Below are 11,950 nucleotides of genomic sequence, written 5' to 3' on the forward strand. Positions count from 1 at the left end.
ACGAATATGTTAAAAATTCATGAGAAATGAGTTTTCGTCGTTCGGCATTAAGAATCTCAGCTAACCCACTATTATGCATTATTATGCATTCAATTGTCTATCTTTGTAGCTAACGTAGGAAGCGAATGCATACGCGGAAGCTGGGCTATCACAAAGACTACCGCATGCAGAGAATTTCTCCATCGCAAAGGCGAACGCATACATTCGACGCATGGATGTTGCGGCCATCAACCGCATGCGTCCATCACATAGAAGTGCAATCATCAAGCGAATGCGATCATCGCTGAGAAGTTGTGGTCATCGAGCGAATGCAATCATCACAAGGACATTACGGCTACATGACGATAACCATAATAGAAGGATGAAACACAAGGTTAGTGAAATGTAACATGAACGTATATCTCAGGAGTATCAAAAAATGATGTTGACATTTCACCTACCACGCCGTTAGTAGCAGAGATTCAGAAAAGAACCATCACACCGCGAATGTCAGAATCAGAGCAGGTCCATTAATGTTGTCGGCGATTAAGCTCTATAAATTGAAGCCGCTGAGTAGAATTTCATTTTATCCAAGTTTCTACCTTCGAGTGGATCCTTGTGATCTAGACGAACGCGTGAGAAGAAAGCTTGAGAGTTCTTCATCTCCTTCATCCATTTCGAGTGACGACCGGAGCCTTCACCGAAGTTAGAGCTCGAGAGAGTCTGCTCCACCACCCATCCATGGCACCACCGGCAGCCTTGACACACATCTGCTGGAAGCGAGACATTGCTTCCAACTGGTCCTTTCATTTTCTCTTCTTTTCTTATATTGTATTGTATTACATTTTGGCTTAAGAAATTAATACATTTTGTGATCAATGCATTTCTATAGTTCCTTCGATTCCATCTCCATCTTCCTTTACTTAGCATCCTTAACTTTCATTGCATCACTTAGTGAGATTGCTAGAGTATCGCATACTTAGTCATGCGACATAGGAATATGAAGCATGTAGCAAACCACCAGGAGATGTGCGTTGCGTGAGTGTAGTGAGAAAACCTTATTTGCTTAGTGTGAACTGTAGCAACGTCTGTCTATAGGCAGACGCAATGCTTGTCTATGAGTAAAGTCAGCAACAACTAACTACCCAGAAGGGTAAGCGGTTGGTCGCATTAAGCAATGTAAGCAAGTGTTTACTAGAGATAGGAATAATCTTACGTCAGTCAAGTTTATGCGATTACCTTGTCTTATGAGCACATCATTCATCATTTAGGCATACTTGGGAGAGTAGTCTAAAAACCAAATCTAAGACTAGAGAGAGTGGATGGGAACGCATAAGCAAGAATGGGAAACTTAGAGATAAGCTTCGTTTGCTATTACACAGTGTATGCACCCTACAGATGGGATATTGCATGCATCCAGAGGTAGGATACGGTGGTATGTGGTCATCTTGTTTATGCGTGGGAGCACATGAGTAGGAATAGAGACTTAGAAATAAGGCCTCTCGACACCGTCGCATATACATCACATGAGTCCTAGAATTAGGCTTAAGTGTATGTAGCATGATTGCATAGCTTGTGTTGGCTAAGGTTGCCCTTGCGGTCAAGCTTAGGATTGCGATGAAGACATCCTCACATTTTATCTATTTTCCATGCATTTTACTACGCATCAACAGTTTTCCTGTCTCTATCTCTCATTCATATTCCCACTGCTTTGTCTGTTAGTTAGGAGTAGGAGTAGTTTATTAGCTTATACCCAAACCCCCCCCCCCCCCCCCCTACCCCCATCATTCTACCCCCATCATTATTCATCCGCCACAAACACATCACCGCATACACTTAGCACAAGTCTCTGAGTTCGACCTTGGATCACCCGAGAAACTTGCGTTCGTGTTATATTTGGCGCGAGCACAAGAAAACTTGTGGCAGGAACGCATGGTCATCGCATATAAGAGTAATGCATATTTTCGTTCAACGCATGACCACCGATGCATGATAATAAATTCATAACTTAAGACATGCATCGTGCATTGCGTCCACATAATTTTAGTCATCAAGTTTTTATAGCTAAATTTACATCACCAGTAGTTCATAGTAAGTGGGTGAAGGGTATATGTCAATATATCCTACGGTCTCCTCCATTAGTATGAACCGTGAGATTCCTATGTTGCGCCTGCTGGTTAGCTTTAAGCGGCCCTTTGCTAGTCGTTTAGCGACAACTATCCCCACGGAGGGTTGTAACATGGGATTTGGAACAACCTAGGCTTCAGTAAAATGAATAGGGTCGTATAGTTTCGTCTTGGATATTGTCTTCTATTTTGGAGGCAATTTCATACCATTCTATAAGATATGAAAATGGTGGGTCACACTCACAAGAATTACTAAGTTGTTAGTAAAGATCTTGACCGAAAACGATAACTAAACAACTATAGGAATAAGAGTTATTCCGGAGATAGTGTTTGGTCAAAATTGTTTGTTTTAGTGAAGGAGTATCTGACTGCCCCACAGTAGCACATACTCTGACTCATTAAAATATCATTGTAAATAAATAATGGTTATGGGTACATTATTACTTTTTCCTAAAACTTGATTTTAGATTTACTTACAATTTGCTAATTAGAATTTATTTGAATTTTATCAGCATGTCGAATTATAGAATATTCACTTCCGACTTATATAACATTAAAATCAAATCGACAAACAAATTACTAGTTGATGATTACACTAAAAGAGTTTTAACATAGGATTGTCTTCTATCTCCCAACTCATCTAAAATTATGAATTATGTAGATGAGAATGCTGAATTCAAATAACAAGATAAATATGATTTACTTGTTATTGAAGCATGTTTAGTGGAAAACGATAAAATTTGGATAATTGATTCAGGTGCCGCTAATCATGTATGTACAATCTCACAGGAAACAAGTTCCTGAAGACAGTTGATAGAAGGTGAAAAAATCTTTAAGATAGGGACCGGAGAGATTGTTTCAACCAAAGTAGTGGGAGATATGAAGTTATTTATAGGAAATAAGTACATTTATTTGAAAAATGTATATTATATTCCTTCTATGAAAAGGAATCTAATTTATGTCTCTTGTTTGCTAGAACAAAACTATAAAGTTTATTCTGAAAATGGTAAAGTGTTCATCAAAATGGGAAATAAACAGATTTGCTATGCAAAATTAGAAAATAACTTGTACATGTTAAAACCAACTGAGGTCAAAGCTGTTTTGAATATAGAGATGTTTAAAACTGCTAGGACTTATAAGAAGAGGAAGATTTCTCCTAATGCCTATCTTTGGCACATGAGACTTGGTCACATAAATCTTAACAGGATTCAGAGATTGGTTAAGAATGATCATTTAAATAAGTTAGAAGACAGTTCTTTACCACCTTGTGAGTCCTGTCTCGAGGGTAAAATGACAGAAAGATCTTTTTCTGGAAAAAAATCTTAGAGCCAAAGAACCCCTATAGCTGATTCACTCAGACCTTTATGGGCCTCTAAATGTTAGAGCGAGAGGAAGGTATGAATATTTCATCAGTTTTATAGATGATTATTCCAGGTATGGGCATGTTTACCTAATGCGCCAAAAGTCCGAAACTTTTGAAAAGTTCAAAGAGTATAAGGTTGAGGTTGAAAACCAATTAGGTAAAAAGATTAAAACACTTCGATCGAATCGAGGTGGTGAGTATATCGACATAGAATTTCATAACTATTTAATAGAACATGAAATTCAGTCTCAACTCACAGCCCCTGGTACACCTCAGCAGAACGGTGTGGCAGAAAGGAGAAACAGAACCTTGTTGGACATGGTTCGCTCCATGATGAGTTACGCTCAATTACCAAATTCTTTTTAGGGATACGCAGTTAGGACTGCGGTGTACATTTTGAACACAGTTCCCTCGAAAAGCATTTCTAAAACACCTTATGAGCTCTGGATGGGACGTAAAGGAAATTTACGTCACTTCAGGATTTGGGGTTGTCCAACACGTGTGTTGGTACAAAATCCTAAAAAGCTGGAACACCGTTCAAAAGTATGCCTATTTGTTGGCTACCCAAAAGAAACAAAAGGTGGTTTCTTTTATGATCCTCAGGAAGATAAAGTAATTGTATCGACAAATGCAATCTTCCTATAAAGAACCATCAACCTCGCAGTAAGCTAATAATAGAAGAAATGTCCAAAGAAATGACAAATGAATCAACAAGCATTGTTGATCAAGAAGGTCCTTCAATAAGAATTGTTGATAGAGCAGGTCCATCAACAAGAGTTGTTGATGAAACTGATACTCCACATCCTTCTAAAGAGTTGGGAATGCCTCATCGTAGTGGGCGGTTATGCAACAGCCTAACCGATACATGGGTTTAACTGAAACTCAAGTCATCATACCAGATGATGGTTTAGAGGATCCATTGTGTTTTAATCAAGCAATGAATGATGTGGACAAAGACTAATGGATTAAAGCCATGAACCTTGAAATGGAATCTATGTATTTCGATTCTGTCTAGGATCTTGTAGATCAACCTGAAGGGGTAAAACCCATCAATTGTAAGTGGATCTATAAGAGAAAACGAGTCCAAGCTAGTAAGGTATAGACCTACAAAGCTAGACTTATGGAAAAAGGGTTTACGCAAAGAGAGAGGTTAGGTTTTGAAGAAAGCTTCTCTCCACTTGCCATGATAAAGTCTATTAGAATACTCTTGTCCATAGCCACATTTTATGATTATGAAATATGAAAAATGGATGTCAAGACAGCTTTTCTGAATGGCTATTTTGAAGAGAGTATCTATATGTCTCAACCAGAAGGGTTCATACAGCAGGGTCAAGAGAAAAAGATTTGCAAGCTTAATCAATCCATTTATGGATTAAAACAATCTTCTAGATCCTGGAATATGAGATTTGACATTGTGATAAAATCTTATGGCTTTGAACAAAATGTTGACGAACCATATGTATACAAGAAAATCGTCAACAAAACTATCGCTTTTCTGGTGTTGTATGTTGATGATATTCTACTCATTGGGGATGAGGTAGAATATCTAGCTGACATTAGAGATGATTGGCTTCACAATTCCAAATGAAAGATTTGGGAGAAGCAGTATGTTCTTGGAATCCAAATAGTTTGGAATCGCAAGAACAGAACATTAACTTTATCTCAATCATCTTATATAGACAAGATGTTGCCTAGGTATAAAATGCAAAATTCCAAGAAAGGATTTTTACATTTTAGGCATGGAATTCACTTGTCTAAGGAACATAGTCCTAAGACACCTCAAGAAGTTGAGAAGATGAATCGAATTCCATATGCATCTACAGTTGGGAGTTTAATGTATGCAAAGTTGTGTACTCATCCCGATATATACTATGCCATAGGAATTGTCAGCAGATTTCAGTCCAATCTTGATCATGACCATTGGACTGCTATTAAAAACATTCTCAAGTATCTTCGAAGAACGAGAGATTATATGCTTGTGTATGGTTCTAAGGATCTGATCCTTACTGGATACACTGATTCTGACTTTCAAACCGATATTGATTCAAGGAAACCAACTTCGAGGTCAGTTTTCACTCTTAACGAATGAGCGATTGTGTGGAGAAGCATCAAACAGAGTTGTATTGCAGACTCCACAATGGAAGCTGAGTATGTAGCTACAAGTGAAGCAGCAAAAGAAGCAGTATGGCTCAGAAAGTTCCTGACATATCTAGAAGTAGTTCCTAATATGCACCTGCCTATCACTCTTTATTGTGACAATAGTAGAGCAGTTGCAAATTCAAAGGATCCACGAAGCCATAAAAGCGGAAAACATATTGAATGGAAGTACCATCTCATCAGGGAGATTGTACACAGAGGAGACGTTATCGTCACTCAGATTGATTCCAAAGACAACTTAGCTAATCCATTTACGAAGGCCCTCTCAGCTAAAGTGCTCAAGGGTCACCTAGTAGGACTAGGACTACGAGTTTTGTATCACTAGGGCAAGTGGGAGAATTTATAGGTATTATAATGCCCTAGTTTATTATATTTGTACATTTTATTCTCTCCATGTAAACTCAACATTGTATATATTTGTATATATTGATCCACTGAGTTTTTAGTCCAAGTGGGAGTATTGTTGGGTTTTATGTCCTAAAAATTCACAGTTTGTAAAATGATAAACATTTTATATAATCAATATACTTGTTATTGATTTCACAAATTGTATGAAAGTCTAAATCCAATCAACTATTGTATGAGTACTTGAACTTTATGTGGAGACATAAGAGTGGATCAGGTTCAAGTAAATAGTCAAAATGATCTACAATACATGAATAAGATTGGGCACCTTATTCTGGTAACACCATTGGATGCGGCCTACTCTGTAATTATTACAAAGAGCTGTAAAGTGCTACATACGATGTGATCCTAATTCGTACATGTTATGACATGAGGAGTGGGGGTGTCCTATTCAATAAGTTTGCATAAGATCAGGACCAAGAAATAAGTCACTCTTACTTTATAACGTTGTTTACTGCATAAGACTGACTATTTCACCTAGATGACCTAGGTAACTCGATCTTAATCCTGAGCTAACTATGAACTCCTATTTATTCGGGATTGCCTTTAGATTTGCATAGATAAGGGTTGGCTCAACAGCGCCAACTCAATAAGATTCCCATTTCAGGGGTAAGACTGGATAGATAACTGGGGGCATAGGGTGCAAGATTGAGTTCACGCTTACCCGATTTAGGGATAAGAGAAAGGTTGTTCTCTCAAGTACTGAATCCAGGTCTTGAATGAGGGGCCCCATCCTCTCACTAGGCTGAGAGAGTTTGGTTTAGTGATTGGATCAGAAACCAGTTATTCATTAGAGGATCGGTAGGGACTTGAGAAATAAGACGTAATCTCGGGGGTAAAATAGATTTTTAACCCAGTCGTTATTACAAATAACCTGTGAAGGGTCAACTTACTAATTATGGTTAAATCATGTGGACATAATCTATCTACAGTGAGGGGAGTGCAACTATGAGCTTTAGTGGAGTAACCCATTAGTTAACGAATAGGGATTAATTCGGCTTAATGAGTTTAGCCAATTAATCTCATATCATTGGAGCCCATGATCTGTAGGTCCGCGAGGTCCCTGTACTAGCTCGTAACGGACTAGCTCTAGAATAACGTGATAAGTTAATTTGAAACGTTTAAATTAGAATTAAAGAAATTAGTAATTATATGAGATATAATTACATGTTTAATTTTAGAATTAAACAGAATAGAAAAATTCATATATTTAAATATGATGTAAATATATAAAGATGGATATGTGTTAAAATTAATTTCATATTTGATATTAAATTAATTAAGTTTTATTTAATAATTAATTTATGAAATTAATTAAATTTTTTCATTTTTAAAATTAAAATAGATTTTATAAAATTAAATTTTTTTTATGATAAAATAGAAAAAGAAAAAAACAAAACACACAAAATGGAAAAAGAAGATTTCCATTATCCATCACTTAAGGTGCTCACACAAAATGCATTCTCTTTGCCTTGTCTTCTCCAAGCATGAGCTACAACTCATGCAAGTCTCTCCTTTGCATGTTGGTCTACAATATAATGAAGAGATTCGAGTGAAAATCAGGCATGCAATCTATAGATAATTTGAGAGAAAATTCGGTTTGAAGAAAGAGTTCTTCAACTAGATTTCTGCAGTGGACATTTCTTCTTCATCCCTTGATTCAAGTTTGTTTTGAGTCTCACAACTCAATCTAGAGCACCAAGAGAATAGTGGGGAATATCTTGAGGTGGTCTGCAATAAGATTTGGAGAAGAAGCTTTAAAAAAGTTCTATAAGAGCTATGTCTTGAAACTCACTTGTTTTCTACAAGAGCATGCTTTATACTTTGCAAAAATTAGTGAATTTGAGTGCTTAGATGATCCTTGTACTTCCATTGTTGCTGATACTATCCTACACAAAAAAACAACAAAACAACAAAGGTTGATTGCATATCGTTTTGTTGTGACCCCGTTGCCCACATCTAAATACCTGTGGACTTGATGAAATTCACCTATAGAATGAAATCTTATTGTTTGTGGGCGACCTACTCTTGGAACTCTTTTTGGAGGCAATGTTTCAACATCGACGAAGGCCAATGATTGTTTCCACTCCAAAAAGTGTCCAAGTGGTCGTATAGGTTCAGCATACGCAGCCAGCATTGCATCAATAGAGTATACCCATGAACAAAAAGAGGTAGAATCAATATTCCGAACCCTGCATGCAGCAATGGCGTGTGAACAAGAGATTTCATAATAATCAAACTTGCGACAAGTGCATGTTCTTGCATGAATATTTACACGGCCTCCCAAACCTCCATCTATCACCTCAAACTCATGTTGGTCAATTGGCCTAACTTCATGTTTGCTCGCTTTGTTTGTCGCGTCACGAATTATTGCCATCGCATAGTCTGATAGTCTTGACGTATTATTTGATGCATCTGTTCAATGTTTGTAATACAAGTCTTGTAACTAACCTCTAATATGGTCTAGAAATGAAGTGATTGGTAACTGTCGTGCATCTTTTAACACTCTGTTTATGCACTCGGCGAGATTTTTTGTCATTTGATTGTACCTTCTATTACATTGGTACACCCTAGCCCACCGTTCAAGACCAATATCTTCTAGTTATTTCCGTGCACCTAGATACCCTGCAAATTGACTCCAATGGTAGTTGAACACAAACTCACAACTTGCCATGGTTGCTTTGTCAAAAATATCCAAAATATCTTTATTCTTAAAATTAACTAATAAATTAGCTTTCAAGTGATGGATGCAGATACCATGAAATGCTTCTGGGAAGACCGTGATAATTGACTTTTTTTAGCTAAGGTGTCTATCTGATACAATAACCAAATCATGAACTTGTCCGGTTGCACATCTTAATTGTTGAAGGAACCACACCCAAGATTCATCAGTTTCTCCACTAGATATACCGAACGCGACTGGGTATATTTGATTATTTCCATAGACCTCAGCCGCAAGCAGGAGTTTACCACTGTATTTACCCCTTGAATGTGTTCCATCTACAATTAAAACAGGGTGATTGCAGTTCATAAACCCCCTAATGAAAGCACCAAGAGTCATAAAGACGTGCTTGAAATATCTTCCTGCAGATCATATTAAAATGTTGAACCAGGATTTTTAATTTGTAAGGTTTCACCAAATTTAGGTAACTTCTTGTATGATTCTTCTGATGACCCCCAAACAAGAACTAACACTTCTTCCTTTGCCCTTCATGCCTTGTCATAACTTAAACTCACACCATACTCTTGTTTTTTATCCTTCACAATGTCCTTCGGTCTATATGAACGACTAACATCTTCAAACTTCGACAAAATTAAATGTCCGAGAACCCAACTAGAAGCTTGTCTATGATCGTTAGTCAATATTTCATTTCTATATGTGTGGACATTGTCATACTTAGAGATCTTAAATATTTCACAATTTTTCAATTTAACGACTCAAAGTCTCCATTTGCATTCTTCAACTAAGCATATAACTTTGTATAATGTTATGGTCGACTTCTTCACTCTAAACTGAAAGTTATCTCTAATTGTTAACATAGATAACCGCATCTTTAAATCCTTCTTAGATATAAATATGTCACAAACTTTTACATCTTCAGAAGAATAAGACTGACCTGGCATGGTGATTGTGCTACTAGAAGGATGTGACAAATCACGACCCGTTGCATGTGACGAACCTCTGTAGTCTTCGATTGTTTGTTCTTCTGCATGAGGTGTATGGTGGGTATTAATCTTGGGTTTCTCTCCATCATTGAAATATTGACCTTGGTCTCCATCATTTTCTCCCTTCAAGACCAATTATTGAAATATCAACCTTGGTCTACACTATCCCCTAAGTTATGAGTCGCCAAATTACTAAGCGACGAAGTAAGTGATGGGTTAAAATATGAAAATGGACTATTTGACTCCATCTTCCAATGTAATACCCTAAATGTTGAAGGAATTTCTTTAGTTCGTCGGACATATGAAATTTTTGGGTGAAATCCTTGATTTTTTGAACACTTTGGAAGCGTGGATACGTAAGGAGGTATTACTGAGACCTCTTCCCGTGTAAGGAATGTGTGTAGATCTTCATCATTCCGAATTACAAATGCAGTGGCTTTGGATCTCAATTGAAGTATACTCTTATAACAAGATTATACTCATATGACATTATACCACTTATCCTATAAACTTTAGTCAGGAATTCATTATAGGTCGTGCCCAACTCAATATCAAACCCCCGCAACTCTCCTCCATCATAATCCTTTTCCCTTTCATTCCAAACGCCACTGAAACAAATCCAAACACAAGGCATTTTCCTACAATTTATATAAAAAATGTATTAATATAATGTAGTTAAAGAAAAATCAAAATTAAAAAAAAAAAAGAAAAGGAAAAATAAAAAAAAAACTAAAACAAAAAAATATATATTGATTCTGTTTTTTGTGCGTCCGGTTGGGTTAGGGTTGACTCTACCGGGCCCGGACCCGAGAAAGACCCGATGAAGCCCGGTCGGGTCACCCGGTGAGGGGTCAATCATTTCATTCCATACCCGGTGAAGCCCGATCGGGTATCAAATTTATTTTGTTCCCGATGAAGCTCGATTGGGTAATTTGAATTCATTTGCTTCCTACCCGGTGAATACCCGGTGAAGCCTGGCCAGGTATCTTAAAAACATTTACTATTTTTTTAATATTTTTTAATAAATTTATAAATAAATATCAAATGCAAGGCATTATTAAAAAAAACAATCAACAGAGTTGTTCACACAAGGCTTCCGAAGAAACTTGTTTCGTGGAGTTGAACTTGAGTTGGTGTTGATATTGAAGTTGATTTGATGCGATGTGGTTCGATCTCTAATACTTGATCCTCTGATTCTCTCTCAGTTGGGTGAATGTGCTTGACTTGAAGAAGAAAAACACTGGACGTTCTTGAAGTAAAAGTCTTGGAAGAGTCTTCTTTGTGTCTTCAAGAGTCTTCTGTCTTCTAGGAGTGGAGTCTTGGAAGTCTTCTGCTTGTTGAAGAACTCTCTAGACTCTCTGAATGTAGAAAATGCTTGTATCTTCAAATGACTTCAGTCTTCAGAATGCTTACATCTTCAAAGGACTTCAGTCTTCAGAATACTTGTATCTTCAAATGACTTCAGTCTTCAGATGTGATCAGCTTCAGGAGTCAAGAAGTCTTCTGGTTATAGAGAATTCCTATAAGCTCTCTGGAGTATAAAATTGTTAACCCCTCCAAATGAGGAGAGCTTATCTATTTATAGAGTTCACAGGTGGGCTTGGGCTTGGTTGATCCATGGGCCTGACCTTTGGGCCCAATTAGTTGGACTTGGGCTTGGTTGGTCCATGGGGTTGGTCTTTCCAATTAATCGAATTTAGGCCTGATTTGACATTTGGATCAAATTCGGCCTATTTTTTGACTTAGTTGGACTTTGACCCAAATAATAATATCAAATTGGGTCAAATTAATCTTATCTGATTCAACGGTCATGATAAAACCACGTGGCGTCATCGAAATCTGTCTTCAACTTCAATTCAGGACATATGTCAACTCCTAATTGAGCCCAAATTGAATGATTTGGAATTTCGTCATTAATTTAGTAAATGACGTGGCAACTTGTGATTGGTCTAAAATTTCTCATTCCCCTTTCGAGATTTATGCACATACATGAGTGGATGAATCTCGAAAAATATAAAGTTGGAATCAAAATTCAAATATATTTGTTCTTGAATTTGACCTCAATTGATGTGTCAGTCAAACTATGAATTAAGTACATAAGTTTAACTTGAATTTGGGATAAAATTTGGAATATCGCCATATTTACGAAAAATTTTGAGCTTTGTCCCAATTTAATTTGATTTAGATTTAAGATAAAATTTGGATATGCCCAAATTTGAATAAAAGATGATTTTTTTTTCTTATCCGTTCAATA

At 36.9% G+C, this 11,950-nt stretch overlaps 1 protein-coding gene across 1 annotated transcript; it reads right to left on the bottom strand.

Moving 5' to 3' along the window:
• Positions 1-7,880: 7,880 nt before the first annotated feature.
• Positions 7,881-8,407, bottom strand: LOC120080248 (uncharacterized). Its single transcript, XM_039034864.1, has 2 exons — positions 8,057-8,407; positions 7,881-7,919 (listed from the first exon to the last, which is right to left on the bottom strand). Exons 1-2 carry the CDS (start codon positions 8,405-8,407, stop codon positions 7,881-7,883), a joined length of 390 nt encoding a protein of 129 aa, XP_038890792.1.
• Between the last annotated feature and the right edge of the window lie 3,543 nt (positions 8,408-11,950).

The sequence above is a fragment of the Benincasa hispida genome, chromosome 1 (assembly GCF_027475165.1).
Source record: "Benincasa hispida cultivar pf3 chromosome 1, pf3_genome.v1.1, whole genome shotgun sequence".
NCBI lineage: Eukaryota > Viridiplantae > Streptophyta > Magnoliopsida > Cucurbitales > Cucurbitaceae > Benincasa > Benincasa hispida.

Bases quoted from the DNA above. Each gene is read 5' to 3' on its own strand.
- LOC120080248 (XM_039034864.1), bottom strand. From the start codon at position 8,407: ATGGCAATAATTCGTGACGCGACAAACAAAGCGAGCAAACATGAAGTT. The intron at 7,920-8,056 runs GTAGGTCGCCCA...TTTTTTGTGTAG, and splicing joins CTCCAAAAAGAGTTCCAAGA to GATAGTATCAGCAACAATGG.